Source organism: Chaetura pelagica, unplaced genomic scaffold (genome assembly GCF_000747805.2).
Source record: "Chaetura pelagica isolate M959 unplaced genomic scaffold, ChaPel_1.0 scaffold425, whole genome shotgun sequence".
Taxonomy (NCBI): Eukaryota; Metazoa; Chordata; class Aves; order Apodiformes; family Apodidae; genus Chaetura; species Chaetura pelagica.
Window position 1 is genome coordinate 1,584,482 of NW_009953205.1, and position 22,887 is coordinate 1,607,368.

General features: G+C 39.7%; 1 protein-coding gene across 1 annotated transcript; it reads right to left on the reverse strand.

Annotated features, from left to right (window-relative positions):
- Positions 1-4,024: 4,024 nt before the first annotated feature.
- Positions 4,025-22,005, reverse strand: RBL2 (retinoblastoma-like 2). Its single transcript, XM_009997442.1, has 21 exons — positions 21,878-22,005; positions 20,483-20,683; positions 18,236-18,300; positions 16,235-16,363; positions 15,251-15,411; positions 15,092-15,156; positions 14,186-14,372; positions 13,341-13,507; positions 12,610-12,719; positions 11,607-11,710; positions 11,116-11,253; positions 10,551-10,715; positions 9,927-10,038; positions 9,032-9,304; positions 8,236-8,510; positions 7,538-7,714; positions 7,304-7,375; positions 6,802-6,919; positions 5,546-5,748; positions 4,951-5,118; positions 4,025-4,195 (listed from the first exon to the last, which is right to left on the reverse strand). Exons 2-21 carry the CDS (start codon positions 20,659-20,661, stop codon positions 4,025-4,027), a joined length of 3,039 nt encoding a protein of 1,012 aa, XP_009995744.1. The 5' UTR covers positions 20,662-20,683; positions 21,878-22,005.
- Positions 22,006-22,887: the final 882 nt, after the last annotated feature.

The window sequence follows — 22,887 nt, forward strand, 5'->3', positions numbered from 1 at the left end:
GCTGCTCTTTTATTTTTCTGATTATTACAGGGGTTTAGAAAGCACCACAGTTAAAGGTCAGTAAAACCAATGACAAGTGATAATCATATCTCTCTGAGCTGTTATGTACCTCTGTAGGTCTGGTGAGTGGGGTGGATTGCTTTAAGCTAAATCCAGGTTAATAGTGGTTTGCTGAAAATAATTTTATTTATTTAAAGTACACTGAATTTTGTTTAGTTTAGAATTAATCATCTGAATAATTTCTAGTTTTTCTTTTTAGGTTGAGAAAGGGGAGAGAACAGGAACTATGTCTCTGTAGTCAGGTTTGGGCAGTGAAAGGTGTTCCAGAAGCAAGGTAGGTGAATGAGTACTGAAATGACACCACTGAAATCAAGTCCTTTTTCCTGAATTCAGCTGTCCCTAGCACAGGTATGTCATTTAATGAAAACTTAAGTGCCTTCCAATACTTGGATAAAGTGGCATCTTTTTAATATAATCTTTGCAGTTCTGAACTCTGTAAAGAATATTTCAGAATAAGAAATATAAGATAGGCTGGAACAGTCTGAAAGTTATGTTTGCAGTTGGACTAGATGATTGTTGCAGGTCCCTTCCTACTGAACTATTATGGTCTACTAAATCTTGAAACAGATGTTTTGAAGATACTTGAGGGTTTGTTGTTTGTTTTTTTTTTTTAAATCATGTTTCCGTACTAGTTTTCCCTCTCCCCCCTTTGGAACACCTCCAAGTAGCTTTTTTATCATTTATTTCAAAGCACAAACTACAAATATATCTGCTCCTTTATACATATTCTGTCACTTGTATCTTGCAGTCTACAGGATGTTTGATGAATCTACACATACTAGTCTATTGATTACAAAAACTATTGCAACTCCTCAGTGTGTAGGAGAATGCAGTTTATTGAGGGTATTGGCCTTTTTGCACTCCTTGTTTTGCAGATTAATTTGCATAGCTTCCTTCAGTATTTATTATTTATAAAAACAGACCCTACATCACAATATTGAAGGAAACTGTTAAAAGCAACCGTGATGATCTCCAGATTACCACAATAAAAGTTGTTAATGTAGTTTCTGTAAATTGGAAGATTTTGGAATGTGTATAAAAAAAACAACACCTTTCCCCTGAATTTGATTCCCTGTGATTTTGGTATCATCCCTAAATCACCATTTCAAATAAGGCTTTGATTAGAGAGTGTTTTTTTGTCTCCACATTCCTATTGTAGGATGCTAGTGGTGGCTTTTAGAGTAAAAATATATTTGTACAGTTTCAGAAATAACATAATGCATGAAAGATGTTGCTATTTACAACTGAGAGTTACTAAACAACTTGGTTTCAGAAAGGGCTAAAAGCAGGAGCTGCTGAAACTTGGTGCCAGGGCCCCCAGGGTGAAAATGCCACTACTTCCTTAGCTATAGAAGTACAGACTTTGGCTGCCAGTGGCCAGAGCAGGTCTTAATAACTTCATAAATTCTTAGAAATGCCACTAATGTAGTTCAAACATGAGTACACAGGCTAATACCTGTGAAAATAATTCTGCTTTCATTGGATTAAAATGTGATATCTTGCATTAGAAGCTCCTGCAAGGCAGCCTGACCAGCTTCCTTTTATTCCAGGGTCCTCTTCTGCATGAGGAGGAGCAGCTGGGCCTTGCAGGAGCCCCCAGTGAGGCAGTCTCTGCTGTGCCAAGTCCTGACAGAGCAACGGGAGGAAACGCGCCTGGATTGGACCTCATCTCTGAACTGGGACAAGAGTAAAGCCCTTTCTCTGCTGAGTGACAAGTAAGTGCCATTATTGTATTGTCTTTAAACCATTACTTGCAGTGTTTGACTGATTCTTGCCATCGAGTTAGCACGTTCCTTGTGGAACCCAGCTCTATGATCGTTTAGGTATTTTCTTTTTGCACTAACCAGTCCAAACCTAGTAGTTGAGTGCTACAGATGATTTTTAGTTTTGCACACACAATGACATAAAATGGTGAGTTTATAAATTCTTTATTGAAAAATACACTTGCAATATTTTCATACAAAGTAAGGTAAATGGTACAGAGTAACAAGAATTGTCTGACACGTTCATAAATATTTTTACAGAAACATTTTACACAATTTCTCAACTTCAGCCTTTTTGTTACAGAGGTAAGAATGAAAGATCCTTTTTTTTTTTGTAATTCCACTGTAAGTTCAATTAAAGTTAAGTCCTAAATGTTTCCATTATTCAGAGGAGCAGGAATTACTGAAAACATGGAGCTTTTAACTTTTGCTTCCTTATAAAAACTTATGAACTCCAAGTGTGCTACCTCTTACATGAACACCACCACTGTCTCCAGCTATGGCACTGAACAGGAGTATGTTGGTGTACTGGACCTGTCGTTAGTATGTTTAATGCTTTCCTAACAAGTCTGGTATTTTAGAACGATTTTAAATGAAAATAACTTTAAGTCTAATATATGCACCACTTTCTTACCCTGTTACCAGGGGAGAAGTTTCTCCCAGGCAGCCTGATTTAGTCAACTAAAAAATTAGAACATCCCCACCCACCCCCCAAACCCTGTCCTTTAAAAAGAAACAGAAGAGCTCAATATATGTTTTAAAAGAAGGACACCACCCTCCTTCTACTGCGTAAGTAAGGTGGCTGGTTCCTGACTCTCAAGAAAAGCAATCTGAGGAAACATTAGAAGCATACAAAATTCTTTGAAAATCAGCATCCCTCACTTCCTGCCTCTTTATTGCATATATATATATATATATCTCAAGTGAAAATGTGTTCTTAATGCCATTTGCTGAAGCAGGGAGCTACGGGATGTCAATTTGAAAATAAATACAAAAGTCAAATTGCTTCAATACAGAAGGACAGCTGAAGTCAGCCTTTGCAAAAAAATATTCACATTTAGAAAGTGCCATTGCAAATATACAGCAAAACTAATTGGCCTTAAAAATGATGCTTCACAGCCCTATCAAAAGTGCCACCTTTTGAACATGAGTTCACTTTCAGACATTGCACAGCTACAAACAATGCATAAACATTCCCTACTTTTTATACAGCAAGGTGCCCAAACATTAAAGCAAAACAAGGTGATGGTTTTAAGGGGCACACAAAACATCCTGAATATGAGAAGGATTGGTTCTGATACCTTCCTTCAGGGCTTATAAAAGATGACTCACATCTTCCCTTTCCAAGCAGAACTGGACTTCACTAGAATATTAATTGTAAATCATACTTTTTGTGAGGTCATTACTGTAAAAACCAAGACACCACTGAATAGGGTTCTCTTGGTGCAGCCACATATAACCTTCTAGTCCAAAGATGAAAATAGTAAAGCACTGATGAAACAGCATAACTGGACTGGTTAGAGCAAACAGATATAAATTCCTAAAACAAGGTGATGGTTTTAAGGGGCACACAAAACATCCTGAATATGAGAAGGATTGGTTCTGATACCTTCCTTCAGGGCTTATAAAAGATGACTCACATCTTCCCTTTCCAAGCAGAACTGGACTTCACTAGAATATTAATTGTAAATCATACTTTTTGTGAGGTCATTACTGTAAAAACCAAGACACCACTGAATAGGGTTCTCTTGGTGCAGCCACATATAACCTTCTAGTCCAAAGATGAAAATAGTAAAGCACTGATGAAACAGCATAACTGGACTGGTTAGAGCAAACAGATATAACTTCCTGCTGCAAGGCAGAAAGCTGTATCAGGGACATGCTCTCCAGGCGACAAAAAGCTCTTTAGTTGTTTGCCAAAGCCTGTAGAGGGATCACTTGCCTTATGATTAGCTTAACCAAGGGGTTGAGGTTGGGTTGCTGGGTTTGGAGCCTTATACTCACTGTCCAGGCATTGTGGGAGATTCTCCTCATGCCCCTTCTGGACAAGTATGGAGGCTCAGCACAGTCTGGCAGGAGACATGACCAGGGCAGTGAAGTGGGAAGAGGAGAGCCTGGCTGAAGGTCACCTGCACAGGCTTGGTGACACCATGTCCTGTGCTGAGCAGCAGGGCAGGAACACCTGTGCTGCAGGACTGGACTCAGTGAGAGCCTCTGTCATTGGCTACATCTTGTAGTCGTCTCAACAGCGCAGTGTGATTCTCCTGACAGACCCGCTTAGCTGGTGCTTCAGTTCCATCTTCTAGGAGAATGCTTCTCTTCTTTGTTGGAGTTTCTCCAGTTCTAACCATGCTGTTAATTTCCTTTAGCCTCTGGAGGCAGGAGAGGGGGAAAAAAGGTAGCAATATCTCCATTACTGTGACTACCGAAATATAAAGTGAACTTCTGTTAATTGCATTACATATGCTCACATTTGCTGTATTTCTGGAGAACTGTTCTACACAAAGTGCTTCCTGTGGCAGACAAACCTGTTTAAACACTGTACTGGTCTTTCCATTGCTATGTGCTAGTCTTACTCAGGTGAGCTTGTTTCACTGCATGAAGAACTGAAAGGCCTTGGGTCTACAGCTCAGACTGTTCTCTTACACCACAGGTCCAACAGTTCCTACCTAGACTGAAGGTGTGTCTTGGGGAAGATTTCTACTTCATCAGTGGTGATCAGAGATGACAGGATTCAGCCTATCACATATTTGCCTGGTAAGTCCTTTCATGTGAAAGGCCATTTGGGGTTTGTTCATCACTAGGTAGATAAGAGCACATGGTTGTACTTAGTGTTCTGCTCCTTGAACAGTCTCCGTGCCACGTAACCCATCTGTTTCCAGAAAGCAAAGGGTTCCAGTGCCTTGTGTACCAGTACAAAGAAGAACTTACGAAAGTACACAAGAAGCTTGGACACCTCGTTGCTTTACAGCTTCTTAGGTACCTGAACTTGCAATTTGAAGGGCAATAGGTGAGGGAATACATGTTAGACAATGTAAACAGAAATGTGCATTGCACAGTCTTCTCTAATTTCACTACCCACAAGAAAAGGTAGAATTCAGGATTTGAAAAAGCTCTTTAGTCTCACCTTTGATGGGCTGCTGCTGAAATAATAGAATATTTTCTCTCGAGGAGAGAGAGTGGACTCTTGTTTGTGTGGTGAGATGTAGACTGGGTGATTCTGGGACAGCTGTACCCGGCGTGGGGAGCCAAGCCTCACAAAGGGGTAGGGCGAGAGCGGAGGAGAGTCGGCCTGCTCAGGAGAAAGTGAAAATCACCCAAGAGCTGGTGTCTGATCTCTGGTCTTACTCTAGTAAAGCTTTTCTCAGCTGGTCATCTTAAACACAGTGGAGGTTTTTTGCATTAATATCATACATACTTAGAACAGATGCAAGTTTTGTCATGTTATCGGGCCAGATAATTTCTTTTTTTAATTTACTTTTGTAACTCTGTCTGGTGCTGGCAGAAGACATTGCTCAAGTACTGTGTGTGTATTTCATACAGGGGAAACAGCAAGTTGGCATCAAAAGTGCTTGGTATTGCAGCAGCAGAGTATGTCCACAGCGAAATAATTGTCATAAAAACACTGAATTTGCTTACAGTGAGGTTAGCCAAGACTACTTCACTGCACCTACAGTAAAAACCACCTTATTTACTCAAGAAAAGCACAGAGTTTAACTTACTGCATTTGAAGTATACTTGAGGGCAAAGTCTTTAATCTGCTCGATGTAGATGTTGTTGTAGAACTGTATCAGGTCCCCTCGCTCCTCCTCCTCGGTGTCGCTGTTGGCGCCGGTCAGGCGGGTGGGCGTGGGGGGGGCGCTGCCGGGGTGCGGCACGGGCAGGGTACTGCTGGAGCGCATCACCGGGCTGGAGTCCCTGCTGCCTGGGGAGGTGAGAGCAGCCTCCTTCAGCCACCCCTGCTGTTCAGTGCCCTCCCGTCACCCTGAGGCCAGGCAGCTGTGTACAGCAGCTGTTCCAGATGTTGAAATAGCAGTAGTGACCATGAGTGTCAGTCTCAGTGAAGCCAATTCTGTTCCCTTAGCACTTTTCCTTACAGAAATAGCAGCATGTTGTTAAAGACCAACAGAACTGCTGAGGACGTGTACAGAAACACATTTGATTTCTAACTTCTTAGTGGATAAACTGCACATAGTGCTTCTGTATAAGCTGAGTTTCATCATGGTATAAGCAAAGCTAGAACTATTTTTCAGGCATTTGCATCTGAACAGCAGCTCTCTCCTGTTGCCAGCTGGCACAATTTCAAATAAGGAACAGCGGTCTTTTTCAGCCAGTAGTAGAAATACTTAGCTTGGTAATACTTCCTGCTGGTTTCATGTGGGAAGCTGCAAAATATAATATTTTCCTCCCTAGCACCTGGCTGTGACAGAAAACATTTAAATACCTACAGTTTATACCTTCATCTATTTAATATCTCAAAACCTGGTGGTAGGAGCGTACAGCATCACTTGCTTTCCTTTGCAGAAGTTAATTCAAGGAAAATATGTTAGTTCAAATATCAAGGAAAGAGTTTGGGAGATGTGCTAAAATGGATGCTGTGGGTGGCAGTTTGTTCCTGTCTCAGGAGACAGCCAGCTGCTGCTTCACAGCTCAAGTACTAAAAAAAACCTGCTGCAGTTCCATGATTGTTACACGTAAAAGAGAACTGTGACCTTGGGCTACCACTGATTTCCTTTCATGCTGCAGAGGTGTGCTTCTTGGTGTGCAAACTGAACTCAGTGCTCAGGCCAGCCAGGTGTCATGTTAAGCTGGAGTTACAGCAACTCTTCAGTGTTAGCAATAAAGTCTTAATGGTGTGCAAGGTTACAGAAGAGAGAATTGTTTGGGGGTGGGGTAACACAAAATCCACCTCTAACTTTATGTCCACTGTTTTGGAAATGGAATTAAAACAGAACATCTGAAATTTGGAATGACTCACTTCTTTCTTTGTTTCTCTCTTTACTCCTGTCTGTAGGTGAGTTCTGCTGGCTGCTGCTGTCGCTGCTGCCAGAGGGGCGGCGTCTCCTCCTGCCTTTGATCAGGACACTCCTGTACACCTGCAAGGAAGTGGGCACAGCAAAGCAAGGATGGTCAGGTGAGCAGTTACGTGGGTCAGGGAACAGCAGCCTGCACCACAGAGCTGCTTTTTAGAAACTTTGTTATCCAGTTGTTTCTTGCAGGGGAAATACAGCCTCCTAGGAGTATTATCCAATAGGCACTACCTGCTTAGGTCTTAAATAAAGGTATTCTCTATTTTAGATATTTAGCATCTAAACTTTCAGTAGTGCAGGATTTTGGATATGACTGCTGTCTTTTGAGGAGAGTGGCTCACAGGCTGCATTCATTTATTACTAGTTGTTATTTTAAAGAAGTGTTCCATTCCTAAATAGAACTGATTCAGTCAACCAGATGCTGCACTGCTTCATACTAATTGTACTTACATGACTCTTGGCTTGTGGCTGTGTCCGGTAGCAGCGCATGATATTCTGAAATGATATGTCTTCCTTAGTAACCTGAGAGGACATAAACAGAAAACCTTCATAGCTTTTCTGTGGTTGAGTTTTTTGGGCTTTTGTGTGTTGGCTGGTTGGGTTTGGGTTTTTCTGAGGAACTGTAATCTTTGCAATATTTAGTCCTAAAGAAGTTGTTTGTTGTTCAGTATATTCACACTTTACCCTAGCCATTACATAGATGGCACACATCAGCAGCTGATCCAGATGTCTGTCCATCATAATTTCAGGGCAGTGCATCAAGGAATACTCAAAACACGTCCAGATCTTTTTCCGCAGCTCATCAGGTATGTCCAGTTTGACACAAAGATCTCGCAGACGAACACTGGCTAAATGATACACCTGTGGAAACAGAGGCTGTGCTTAGGGCAATGCTGCCAAAGGGTAGTTCAGACTTGTGCAAGTGATAAGCCAAAAGAAGAATAACTAAATGTTTTTACTTACAAGACACAGACATTCCCAGTACTGGTATTGATGCTAAGAAAACATATGGATGATCCTGAGAGCAGGATCTGCACAGCCTACAGCAACCACTGTACTGAATAAACCAGAATGGCTCAAAGGTGGATTTATTTCTTTTACAGAGCCTTAAAGAAACTGAACACCTCTAAGTACCTGCTGCCAAATATATAAACTACTTCACAATTCCTGGAGGCTCTGGTGATATTCTACTCTTTTGCTAGTGAGAAGTTGCCTGCATAAGAAAACTACTCTTGAGGTATGTCCATGACTAGACAAAGGGTATAGATTTAACTTGGAAATTGAATATTCTCTTACTACTTCTAATAATAACTTCATCTTTCAAAAATCTCTGAAGACTTCCCAAAATGCAAACTAAGCAAAGCACAAATTAGACACAGTACCTTTCTAAAGAAGAGTCCAAGTGAGCCCATCTTCCGGGGCCTGCTGGACGTGGCAGTGGGGAATGGCTGGGTTTGTCTCTGCTCTCCAGGGGAGATCTGCTGGACAGTTAACTGGCCTGGTAACTGCAGGGTTGCTCCAGTCATCTGGGTGTTGAGGGTGCCAGCAAGGGTCTGGGCGCTGAGCGGCTGGATGGGAGCAGGGACAGCTGGAGGCTGGGCTCCTACATTTACTTGGACTGGGAAGAAAGTTATTCCTCCATTTTCATTGGCAATACCTGTAGTATAAGAAAGAGAGTCTGAAATAAGAGTAAGTTGTGTGTGTGGGGGGGGATGTGTGTTTCTGGTTTTGCTGTTTTGTTTTTTTAAAGAATTCAGTGATTGTTTTCTTAGTTGCTTATAACTAAGAATGAAATTGTTTCATAAAAATACTTTAGACTTTTCACATAAGGAGACAAGAAGATAATTAAATTGAACTAATTTTAATACTAATTTTTTAATTGAACTAGCTTTAATACTAATGCAACTTGTGTTTAATACTAATGCAAATCTTGTGCTAGTTCAGGAAGCAAGGTTTACTGAAATAACTAATTTTTTTTTTAAATGGATATTGGCAGTCAGAACATCCTTGTGCTGTACATGTTCTGTTTCTACATTCTGCTTATCTATTCATACAGTTCCTCCTGATCATGAATCCTTAAACTTGCCTTTTTCTCAACTGGCCTGCTGTCCCCTGCCCTACTATGTGCTGATACTCTGACGGGAACAAACCTGAATAGTGGGCCAGTAGTTCTCTTACCTTGCACTGGTATGGTGACAGTTTGCCCATTATTGGCTGTGACAGTAGCAGTTGCCACTGTGACCAGTGTCTGGCCCGGAACGGGAGTCACAGACACGGCCTCAGGGTTCACGTTCTGCACGGGCACCGTGCTCACCACGGGCTGCTGGGAAACCCTGGCAGGAGTCCCATTGTCAGAGCTGGAATCATTATCAGCAAACAGTCTTCTCCTGGTGGGATTGGCTGTAGGAGAATTGTATCTGTCATACAGGGTAGTTGGAGAGGATGAAAGGCCTGCAGATTAAAAACACACATAGAATGTAACTCTGCTTGTATAATCCTCTGTTGTACAAATATGTGACAAATCTAATGAGAACCAAAACAGGTCATGCAGAGCTCTTCAGGGAACATTTTTTAAAATTCCTGATGCCTACATTTGTGGCTTACAGGTTGCTTTTAGAGATGACTTCATCTGAACCAGTGCTGTGTTTAGTAATCTTCTAAGCTAATGTGTACTGTGTTTTGTTTTTCCAGAGAAAAAAGTTTGAGACTTCATGTAACTAAATCTATAGTGGAACTTCTGTTCTGGTGTAACAATAAAGCAAACTGTCCCAGTGCTACTGATGAGAACATAAGTTGTGTGTGTATAAATACTATTTATCAAATATATACATATATACTACTAATATCCATAATCTTCAGAAAACACCCTGTCAAAAGAGAATTGTTTTCACACTGAAATAATGAACGCACCAGTTTGAGACATCTAACTTAACTATGAGTTGCAGCAGAAATACAATTTCCAGGTGTGTTTACAATCAACTGTACATTGACCTGGCAGCTTCATTGCTGCACACCACGTAGATTATGGAAAAATTCAAGCGACAGTCTAAGAAGTGTAAGTATTTTGCTTTACCTTTTCCAAGTCCTCCAGTCTCAGCACGAACCTCGTTGATTCGTCGTGGTGTCAATGGAGAACCTGCAACACTGTTCCCAGCAGATCTCTCATAGTACTGAGGTGGCATCACCTAAAACATTGATACTGTTGTTAGAGTATCTGTATCACAGTGTGACTACATAACCATATTTTAAGAGCTTCTGCACTGCAAATTTTGAACAGCAAAACTGTATGGGAAAAAAATTAAAATAACACTGAACAACTTACCATATCTTACACAGTATTGTACTAATCTAGAAGATCCAGCATTGGAATAATCTTTCTGTGACTACACTCACAAGTTTATACTTTCTACCATGTATTTTCTTGTCCTGTCATCTTTCCAGCTGCAAGTGACTGGTCCAGACCTTCCCTGCTTGTCCATTTAGGTCACTGCTCTGCTATGATGTGTAAACACTTGGGGAGAATTGTCTCCATCTGGGATGTCTCTGGAAACATCTGAAGACACTGCCCTGCACTGATTGGCTTGGAGGGAAAAACTGTACATTGAACATGTAAAGCCTCTCCTTCAGGGTACAACATCCACTCTTCCATCCTGTCTGATCAGGAAAATGATGTAAAAACACAAAAAGAAGTGCTCACCTCTTCACAACTGGGAACTTTGTTTTCATTCTCTTTGATCCTGTCCCACAGTATGGATTCCCGTTTCCATGCCATACTTTCCAAGATCTGCTCTTCAATATGATTAAGGTGTTTCACTACTTCCCGACAGAGGCCATCCTCTGCTCTGATGAAAACCTCAATTACCTGCAAAGCAGATACTTACTATTAGAATAACGTACTTTTTTTTCAAAAACACCTGTTTTTTTGATTTTCAAGGAAGAAGAAAGTATTAGAAATACGAAGGCTGCATTACTATAATTCAAACAAACAAGCCCAGCAGTGTTGCAGAACAGCTGCAGCCCTGGTTCATGAAAAAATGATAATCCAGTAGTTACTCTATAGCTACTGGGCCCCTGTTCCTGCATTAAACTGACAGTGTTTTGGTTTTAGATGCCTGAGGCACAACCCCAGGGTGACAAGACACTTGGGTAATACTTTATCATAGGGGGAAGGCTGAGACTGAAGGGTTGCTGATGTGCAAGTGGAGATCAGTCAATAGAGTACTCACGACTCCATAAACACTTTTACCTGTCAAACACTTTACCTTATAAAAGTGATAAACTGGAATGTCAAATATTTCAGTGATGCATGGGAAGTTTCCAGGTGGCTTGTAGGTAAAGGTGACGATCTCGAGGCAACAAGCCAGCAGAGACCGGTGGAACACGTCCTGCTCCAGGATGGCCTGCAAGGGAGTTGCAAAGTTCAGTGCTTCATTTACAGTGTAACTATAAAACAGTAAAATGCTTTCTGTTCTGCCTCTGCAGCAAGATTATCAAGCTTGTAAAGTGAGATCTTATTTTATATGAGAGAGCAGAATCCAAAAATGAGTCATCTTCACTAATTAAAAATTACATTTATCTTTGTGCCTGCATTCACGAATTATTTCCTGTAGGCTTTTTCTTACATTCAGGTGTGTTTACAGGCTGCTTTTCAGAGATTTACCTTCATTTTAAATAGTTGTCTATTGTGCTGTACAACTGGTTTCCTTTATTTTAGATCCAACTCTAAAAATGAGGTAAAAATAGTTTTCCTTACAGATAAGTCCATGTCTCCCAGTCTCCTCCTCTCTTGCTCAATGATTGACTCCAAGACCTTGTAGTACAGCACCTCTGCACGACGAAAATGCTTACTAGCAACATCTGCAGGAATTTTAAGTAGAAACAATATTGTGAAATGTGACAAAATAACTATATTCTTTATCTTAATGTATAGAGATAAAGGGATTTAGTAGCTTGTGTGGATTTCTGTGCTGTGGCCACAATACTTTCAGGACTAAATCAGGTCATTTGAAGTTAATTTAGGAATCTCTCTCCTATGTTGCACTGAATTGTCAATGCAGAGCAGAATAACATCTTACTGAACCCAGATTTTTAATGAAAACATCATATAGAAGAACAAACTTTTAATGTGTTGCAGTCAAATCTAATATACACATTTCAAGTCCAGAAAAGATGTTTGAAAAATACACTGCTATCGATCCACCTGCACTGTGTCCCAGAACATGCAGAGTAGCTGTGCAAAGAAGAGCAGGCAGGGCTCTAGTAAGAAACAACCTGAACAGCATCTTCCTAATTTTTGACATCACATGCTTCACAGATCTTTACAAATCTGCAAATAATACTTTGTGTTTATACTGGCAGTATTTTAATAATATCTGTACTAACCCTGTGTATAAGTTAAGATTGCTGCAGGACTTTGAAAGGCTGCAGTGGGGCAGATTTTCCATTACTGTCACAGAAATCCAGGCCATTGCCACCTGTGTAACTGAGAGAGAAGCAGAACCCTTAGGAGTGCTTTTCATTTCACTTCTGTAGAACTGAAATGATCATCAGATTCCAGGGATTTAAGCTAAGGCCTGATGATAAAATGTATGCAGCTTGAAAACTAACATGCTTTAAAACTATCAGGAAAAGACAAAAGTAATAGAACAGAATTTTCTGCTAAAGCATAAGCCTTAAGTAAAACTAAGTTACTTATGGGTGATAAACATATTTACAGGTGTTTTAATTCTTATCTATATAAGTAAAATGTTTCCTACCTTTGGAAAAATTGCTGAATTCTCCTTCAGCCTGCAGGCTCTGGCAGTACACTTCATGCATGTCTTTTACTCTGTTGGCAATAGCTTGAGAAGGATCTCTGGAACATCCCCTGAAAATAAAATAAAACCATTTTCAACACACTATTCTTACCAAGAAGAAAAATTAGAAGAAACATACAACTATTTTTATTATATGATTAAAACATGAAACTATAAATGCCTTGGATTTAGCAATACAAACACACCCACATATGCCTATGTGCTGTAAAAGGTCCACAGCATATTATTATTATTGCAGATATTGTAATAAATATGCACATCTTTTCATAATAGGATAAACAGCATTTTGCATATGATTAACAAATGGTTTAAAAATTGTATTGTGCCTGGAACAACAGTTTGTCTACATGGAAAATATATTTTTTTCATCTCCTGCAGTATGGAGGTTTGCTAGGTAGTGAGATTTGCTAAGTAAGAATAATAAAATTCTTAAAATTTTGTATTAGCAGTTTGGTGTTAGAGAAGCTCAGAACTGTTGGGTTTGAAGTGTTAGGTGTCTGAATAAAGAACAACTTCTTTTGAAATTCAGATGTCTCCCTGGGTCCTGTTTCACTACAGAGCCTTTCAAGCCTGACTCACATTTTAGATTACACTGTTTAGCACTAATTAACAATTGTTATTAACAGCATTTTAAAAATATAATTATTTGGTTGGCTAACCATCAACCTTACCTGAGTATTTGCTCCAGATTTTCACTGGGGGCATTTTTCAGCCCTGCCAGCATGGTGTGCAGGCGGCTCAGGCTGTAGGTTGCCATGGAAACGGGTGTCACATAGGGGCTGCTCTCTTTGATATACTTGCGGCCAGTAAGTGGGGTTGTAATCCTAAGGGATTTGGACTAAAAAGAGAAAAAATAACCATATAACTATGCATTATTATAAAACTTAGATATAATTCATAATCTACAAGTGTCAATTCTGTAGATTTCTTACCCTGTGCTATGAGATATGCCTGGAAATAAACATATGAACTAGCGTTTGTGTCTCAGCCATCAGTGAGAGACTGACCTGTGCCATGGGGTGGTTGTACAGACAGTGTGGGACAAATGTGTCCACAGAGGGGGTGTGACCTCACACTGAAATGAGACCCAGTTAAAATAAACCATATCTACCCAAAAAACCCCAGCAGCCCCTAGGGTACCAAAGAAGACAGGTCCAGACAGGCCCCTACAGCTGCAGTACAGTTCAGCACCTGCCAGGAAACCACGGGAAACTCCCCCTCCTACTGGGCTTGAAAATCTGCACCTAAAGCTTTACCTCAATGTATCTCTTCAGGTGTTTACCTAAATACTGGATTTATTCAAAGACAAACCAAATGCATGGAGACATTCCATCTAAAAACCCCTCAAATAAGCAATATATCCAGTCAATTACAAAACGTAACTCAGCTATGCTGTGTACACTCAGATCACCTTAAACAATAAAGACAGTAGTTCTTAGTAGCTGCTTCTCTTCATCACAGATTAACTCAACTCATTCTCCACATAAACCCAGCAACAGACCATGTCACAACTCACCTTGTCAAAGTGCTGCTGCAAATTATGCTTCACTTGCACTCTTTCAGCTGTTTCCACTCCTGAAGTTGTATTTAAGCACCTTGTGAGAGTTCCAATTTCTTCATCCGCATCCTCCCCAAGGAAGATTCGCTCGTCAAGGTTTCCTACTGACAAGACATACTCCTCGTAGGCCTTGTTGATGGCTTTGCTGGAGCAGAAAGGGAAAGACAGTGCTGTGTTCAGACAGTGCTGTGTTCACCTGCACACTGAATGAACAGGGCTGGCCTGTGGAAAGTCTACTTCAGAACTTCTTTTACCCATGACCCAAACATTGGAGCTCCTTTAAAAATCTACAGTACCTTAAACATGGCAGTGGCAAGATTATTTTTCCCTTCTAACTGAGGGCTTGCCATTTAGTCTAGATCCAGGAAGAGCAGAATAAAACACTGAGAACTCGTATTTGGCTGGAAACTCAAAGCTTACACAGCATCACAGCACCATCAACTACGCTTGGCATTTGCAGACCATTTAAAAAAAAATAAGTCCTATTCATAAGCATCTCTACGTTTATGAAGAAAGAAATACCACCAAACCAAATTTTTCCCTCCCACTTGCCGTTCAGTGTGCTCCCACACCTTCATAATAACACTTTGAATTATAAATCAAAAGAAATATTAAAATTGAGGAAACAGAAATGTAACAACAGCAGACATCAAGTAACAGCATCCTGAAGTCCTTCCCCTTTCAAACATGCCTCAGGTGGTACCACCTTGGAGGAAAGGAACTAGAACCCAATGTCATGTATAAACTAATAAATAACCAAGTCAGTCAGTATTCATGTTGAGGTACAGGTGGTAACACAAGTGCAATTGTATTACAGTTCAGAGGGAGACCAACAGAAACCAAACTACTAATACAGTGACTCACAAGCTGTCTCCAAAGTTCCCAGGATCTAGAAATCCAGTCAGATTTTCCTCTTTTCCTTTTAAAAGCTGTAAGACAGTTAAGAACAAAGGATGGACATTTCAGTTCTTAAAAAGGCTTTTGAGATAACGATTAAGGAGAACTGCAAATTCACTGACCAACCTTTTTGTCAAAAAGTTTCCGAATATATGGCTTCCAAAAATGTTCCTTTATGCCTTTTGCTTCTAAAACTAATCCATAATGTAATGAACACAGTTTTTCAATGATGCAGGGAGGATCAGATGATACTTTATAATCCTTACTGTGAAAGTCTTCAGGTAGACCTACAATTAAGAATACTGTATTATTTAATGTTGCAAATTCACATCCTGTCTTCTTATTAAACTAAAATTCTATGCTGTGTGTTCTATGTGGTGTGAAATTAAAATGACAAACTAGATCTCTTGAGAGAATAATTAATTATTCAATGCCCACTCAATCTGACAATGTTGTCAAAACTCAACTTTGAGTCAGAGAGTTAAAAAAATCTAAAAATACCAGCTCTAATAGGAAATTAATCAAGCAGTTGTGAACCATAAAACTTATTCAAATAAATTTGAGATAATAGCAGCAGTTCACAGCCAAACCACTACAAAGTAAATGCCAACACTGTACAGCAAGGAAAATGAAGTCTGGAAAGAATTACATCAGAAATGCAATGGAAACTTCTGACCATTCATTTGCACTTGTGGTTACCCAGTCAGCCTATGTTTCCATTCTCTTCAGAGAGAGAACAGCAACAATCCAGAAATGAGAGAGTAACAGTCAAGTTGCCACTCTCATATTTGAGCATTGGATCTTTCCAAACTGCTGCCTCATGCTAACACTCAACTGTCATTAACTGGAATTTTTACTTTGGAACTTCTTTCAATGGTATTTCCACAGTAAATTAGATTCATGCCTTACTATTTTATTGACAAAACTCAGTACTCTGTGATTACAGACCCTGTTAATAAACATCTGTGTGGCCAGTTGTAGAAAATAGTAATCCTCACATACTTCAAAACAGTATTATTCAGTTTATTCTCTGCCATGGAGATTCATACTAATTCCAGTAGTCTTATAAGTTCTGCAGGCTAATAGATTATATTTTTTTTGCCAACATACCTTTAAAATTAGGATTCAGGAGTTCTTTTCGGTTAGGGCACTGGAGAGCATTTCCATACACTAGATCCAAAGCACATAACAAGAGATGGTAGGAATTGACCAAGTCATCACTGATCATAGGGAAATTACCTTCAATATTAGAAAGAAATATGAGATTAATTAAAATTAGCATTGACTTAAAAGTTGTTTAACCAAGAAACTGTTGAGATTTCAGTCAGTAATGGAGTCTTAGAAACACAGATTTTGGTGACTTTTAATATCTGGTTAGAAACACAGGCAGTAAAACAGACACACCATGAATAAAATACAGTAAATATAACAGCAAGCACTCCCTCTCTTTCTCCAATATGAATCTACATGCAACTCCAAGTCAGGAGATTAGTTTTCTTTACAAGAACATAGAATTGTTGTAAATTAGTCTGTTCTTTTCTACCAGTAATGTAGCAGTTTGTTCAAATTTATATTCAATTTTCTGATTCCATGTTTGTTAAAAGAAAAATAATTTCAATGTAGATAATTGGAACTGTTTAAAATAATGAAGCCTATGTGAAATTTTGTTAACTGAACACATTTATCAGTTATTTCCAAATCATTAAAAGCTCATAGCAAAGCGTTAGAAGTCCTAAATAGAACAGGAAAATGTTAATAAGAGAAAATCTTAAAGAAGTATCTCCCATAACAAAGCTTCACTGTCATAACCATGGCAGGACAATCATTTACTGTCAGCACGGCCAAAAATAAATCTGATTTTACAGGGCAAGTAGTTTCCTACAAATGATGTGTCAGTAACACTTCAAACAGTAGCTTACTGCTCCCTTTCACAACCTAGTGCCCAAAACAGTTAACTCAGTGCAGCAGAGATGGTTTTTTTTCATTTCCATTTTGAAGAAAGAAAAAAAGTCAAGATAGAGAGTTTAAAGATAAATTCTTACAAATAGTATGCAAGAGCTGCAGTACCACTAAAGGAAGTCAGAGTCTTACTTTGCAGGGTACCAAAGGCATGCTCAGGCTCTGTACTTTCTGCACTTGTGAAACTGAACACTGTGATCTTTGGGCTTGCAGAAATATCAGACAAGCCTCAACTTGCCACGGATGTGTGGTTGCCCTTAGTGGGATTACTGCAAACCCTCAAAACACACTGAACAAAACTTAACATGAATATTTAATGCCTTAAATTGTCAACGTTTAGTTCACATTTTGTGCTGACACACTTTAAGAAATTAACCACTAGCCACTAATTTTACATTTTACGATTAGTGTAAATTTTCCTTTTTCTTGTCAAACTGAACTGACTCTTCTATCAGCATGGTATTCTGTACAAATTCAATTTTTATGTCTGACACTGCTCGCCAATTAATAGGCAGTTAAGTGATGAAGCAGTTACTCAAACATAGTAACAAATAACTTGGCAACAGGAAGACTCATAAAGTCCCTTTGCACTTTGTCAGCTGCCCAGTCTACCCATAAAAGTGAGGATTTTACAGAAGGGAAAAGAAAAGTCTGTGATGTTTCAGACTGACCTACTTATTCTCCTGGTGGCCCAGCTGTGCTGAAGAGGAACAGTCCTGACTGACTGCAAGTGCAGCACTGGACTAACTCCTCTGTTCCACTCAGTGGACTCAGTGGAACATGAATAAATATTTCATACTACTTCAGAGAGCTATTCTGGTCCTTCAGGGCTGCAAGCAACATCCTTGTTGAGGAAAGATTTCTCTTCCCCAGTAAAGTGGAATTTGCAGCCTATAGGCAAAAGGGATCTTCTCCATAAGATAGAGTGTGGAGTCCAGCACGGGTGCAAGGCCTCACCCTCCCTGATCGCTGCACCAAGATATGAGGGGTCACTAAAACTGACACCAACTTTTCCAAAGGGGAGCTGCTGCCAACCCTCTGCAATGTGCACAGGATAGACAGAAGGGCTAATCTTTCAGTGTTTAAGGACTGATACAACATAATGACTAAGAAAACATCTTTGCAGTACTTAATCCCTTTAAAATCTCTTACCTTTTGCATAAACAAACAGCACCCAACAAAACTGGAAAACTTCAGTCACGGTACATGGCTGTCGCCTTTTGGGGAAAAAACACAGCAAGAAGATACCCAATAAGCTCAGTGAATTAAGGTACCAAGCATCATACAACATTAAATAATTCTAAAAGAAAATTAAGCTTTGCTACAGCTTGGCCAAAATCACAATCCCTCCCCACAAAATCCTTGCTAGAGGCAGTAAAGAAAGCTGCACACTGGTTTAGTAGAGACACAAGAGGAACCCCAGGCACTGCATGTACTGGTTCAAACGTCACTAGGGCAGCTCTGCACAGCAGATTCCATCAGAAACAGGCCAAGACTTGAGCAGAAAAAACGTGGCTGGCCTAAAGTTTTCTTTTAAGGCAAAATTGTGACCTTAGTTCATAAGAACCAGTAAACATCTGAATAGAAATTCTAAGGAAAATGTTATTTCTGCTTCTTTGCACAATTGGTACAGACAGTTGATTGAAACAGCTCAAGAGCCAGAGCTGAAATCCCTCCACAAGCATGTGAGGCTAAGCAAGCCTGTGCAGATGTTCCTGGGGGAACATGTCACACAGTGCAGGTGTCAATGCACTCAGTACAGGCAGGAGTTTCAGAATGCTCACAGGAGTGTCACCCTGGTACTGTACAGGATGGTATATTTTACACGGGAGTTTGAAATACAGCACGTGCTCATCAGAATCAAGTTCCTCTGCTGGTCTTTGTTTAAAATGCTTTCAAATAAAATATAACTAACGCATGAGGCTCCTTTTTAAATCACAACTTTGCATCTATTAAGCATTTGTTCTTTCCTAGTACTGCCACACACACCGTACTGGACAACTTTCCTAGATCTCCTTCATACTTTCACATTTCTGGCAAGCTAGTTTGCTTTGTGTTCTTGGAAGCATAAAAATATTAATGGTATAATCAACTAACCCAATGTTATTATTTCTTTTTTTTGTTTTGTTTTAAAAAAAAAAATAATAAACCATGCTCAAGGATTTACTGAGTATATTTTAAAAAAACCCAACAAATCAGCCTCCCCTCCCTAGCACTGATTTTTATAACTCCACATCATTCCTTGTTTCCATATAACAAATCCCTGGAAGTGCTATTTCATATATTGCAGCTCATCCTCCATCAGGTTATGAGAAGAACTGTTTTAAGTTTCAAATTAACATATATTTCACAGAAAAATTAATAAGGATCATCTTTCAACCTCATACTCAAAACTACTCCACACCTTCCCATCCAAGCTAATCAACCTGCAGGGTTTACTCTTCTAATAATATAATTACAAATGCAGTATATTTTGATTTTGACATTATATGCAAATATTCATCTCAACACGTAATTATATTCCATCTACAGTCCAGTTCCAATTTATTTATTGTTGTATTCCCCAACAAAATAATTTGGGCATAATCCTGTCTTTTATTCTATATTAAAATACATTTAGTTACAAGTATCACTCAGTTATTACCACAAGAACACCAAGATAAAAAAAGCACAAAATCCAAAAGCCTAAGAAATAGCCTGAAGGTATTAGAAGAAGTGCAATAAAATAATTTTTAAAAAGAAACACAAACCCACAAAGGCAACCAAACAGCACTTCAAAGTGGAGAAGAGGAAAGAAAGAAATCATGACTGGAATAAATCAGTCTCTACTAACTAGCACAAGAAATCACAAGCCATACTAAGTGCTGACACAAACTGACAAAATCTTATCTGTTGACATCTGAATAAACAGAAAAAAAAGGCCTGGGCATTATTTTCACAGCACTCCTAATAGAAACAGTAACAAAGAAACAAAATTTCTACTATAAAAAGTCCAGATCTGTGTCTAGGAATAAACTGACTGGGCAGTGAAACAGGCAGTGAACAAGTCCTGTGAGCCAGTGAGGCTCCACTGATCATACATGATCAGATCTTTCAGCCTCTCTCATCTTGGAAATACTAATATTTCTCTTGTTCACAAGCTGATTTTAATCTCCCCCCTCTCCCCTGTCCCTGCAATCATAGCAATTTCACAGCTTCAGGATTTCTTGTACCATGTCAGATCTGAGAAACCAGAAAAAAGATTCAAAAATTACTACAAGCAAAGACAGATCAACACTGGTAACTATAAAACACTATTATGAAAATGCAATTAAACATACAACTAAAACAACTCACCAACTTCATTATATTTTTGCATAGTAATGCTCTAAAGTCAGCCTAGAAATAACAAAAACATACCTCTGTTTCCTTCCTCTCTGTTGACGAGGTGGATCCTCTTGAGGATATCTGAAAATGTCCTGGAAAATGGGCTCATACTTCTTAAAAATGACTGCAGAAACTGTGAAGTGTCTCTCCAATCTCTCAGTTCGTTCTCTGAATTGGGAGGGTAGATTTGCCATGTCTTCCCACTTTTTCATCTTGTTAAAAAACTCAATCAAGCTGAAAATACAAACTGGATTAGATCTGAAAGGTTTTTCATTTGTATTTCAGCAATGTTTTATTTATAGGTTTTATTTATCTACCTAAAAGTGCAATTTCTGCTTCCCATACAACAAAAAACTGGCCATGTTGGAACCATGGCAACACACTCAGAGCCAGCCCTTCACCCATACACAAGGATGAGCTCAGACAGCTTGCAAAATATTTTTATATCTAGGGTTGATGACCACGTTAAACAGACATTCACAGTCCCTGGCTTTTCCTTTTGGCAACACAATCAGCTTCAACAGTCAGATTACTCCAAAATCAGACCTTCCTCATTTGTCTGAATAATTGATTAAAATAAACAAAACAAACCTTGATTTCTACAATGCTAAGAAAATTCTACAAAGTATGAAAGAGACATATTCCAGTAAATTCCACTTCCTAAATTGGGTTTTCATTATTTTTTAACTCCTTTATCTACACCTATGTTTCCAGTGTTACTAGCCCAGGTCAAAGGAGCTATTTATCCACATTAAATTACCTGAATTTTTCATTTTGGGGAAAAAAATAATATATTAAAAAAATGTGTATATATAGACATATATATATATAATTTTTCAAGGAACACATTAGTATTCTTTAAATGAAAAGCAATGCTTCAACAGTGAAGGAGATGGTGAAAAAAGTGCATAAAGTATACTCTTTTTTGGTAACTAATCTACTAAATTGTTAGCAATTTTTCATCATTGCTTTATAGACACAAACATTTGGTACAGATGCATTGATCAGATTGTGACATCACTTGAGCTTCACAAAGCAAGAACATGTGAAAAGTGAAGGGATCTTACAAAAAAAAAAATAAGAAAGATAAATTTTGTGAATATTTTCACAACCAATTTAAAATTGTTTCTGATGTGAGAAGTTCACACTTTGCACACTCTTCAAAAACAGGTCATTCTTCAGGGACTGGTTTCTTTCTCCTGTCAGAGAGAGAAGGCAATCTCTGATTTTGAAAACCAGTGTTTTTACAACATAGCAATGACCAAATGGAACTGTCCTGTGGCAATAAGCTATAACACAAAGACAGCAGAGACATCAAAGCTATCTTTAAAAGTAAGAAGGAAGACAGACGTTCAGCCTTTGTTATCCAAGTTTTGCAAGCTGATAAATCTCTGAGGCTCAAAGGTTTCAAAATGAGCAGAAAGTTACCTTTGTTCTGAACAGCGCAAAATCCTGGTCAAAGATACATAATTTCCCTCAGCTGTCCCTTTGCCCACAGTCGGAACTGCTTTCCTGCAAGCCACGTACAAGGCACACGCCAACCAGTGCAGATCGTTTCCCTGTGATTGAAAACATCACTGATCAGGAAAACGTGCTTCCCAGCTGGCACCCAACCCCTGGGGAAGGGACAGACCGGGGACCCGGACCAATCAAGTTCAACCAGTGACAAAGTTGATTCGTTGTTTCGAAGTTCTGCTCAGCTACTTTGTGTTTTTAAGTACAAGATGGACCAGTGCTGGACGGACCCAGAGCTGTGTCAAAACTGAAGTTACATAGTTACTCGTTGATCCAACGCTTAACATGTATTTTCGGTGTTGCTGTTCTCCTATAATAACACTTTGTACTTTCGCGGTGTTACCGAAAGAAGAAAAAAAGCAGGAAAAGAAAAAAAGCAACAGTTCTTGCTGTCAGACACTGCTCTGCCCCGGGCAGACACTGCGAGCAGAAAACAGTTTCCATTTTTCTCTGCCTGACGCAACAGAACAAACTCCATCTGGAAGCTACAGACAGAAATTAATTCCAACAAAACCTTTCAAAGGTTATTCCATCTCTTCGACTAAACCCCAACGTTGTGCTGGGACAGGAACAATAAAACAGGGCAGGGAACACGGGATGCGACGCTGCGCGTTCCTGGGGGTGTCCCGGTGCCAGAGCAGCGCACACCTTTGGAACACGCGGGATTTCTTCCCAGCCCGTTCCCAGCTGTGCGCCAGAGGTGCTCTGGGAGCAGAATTCCTCCCGGCTTCCCCCGGGAGCAGCCCCAGGCACGGCAGGACGAACCCGGCTGTGCAATGGGAAGCGCTGCGGGATTCCCAGCAACTCCGCACGGACCGGCTCCATCCCACGCGCCAGCGCTGCTTTTCAAAACAAACCACCCGGCAAACACCTTCCGCACGTCACCGCCCGGAGAGCCGCGTTGCACAACCACCCACACGGCT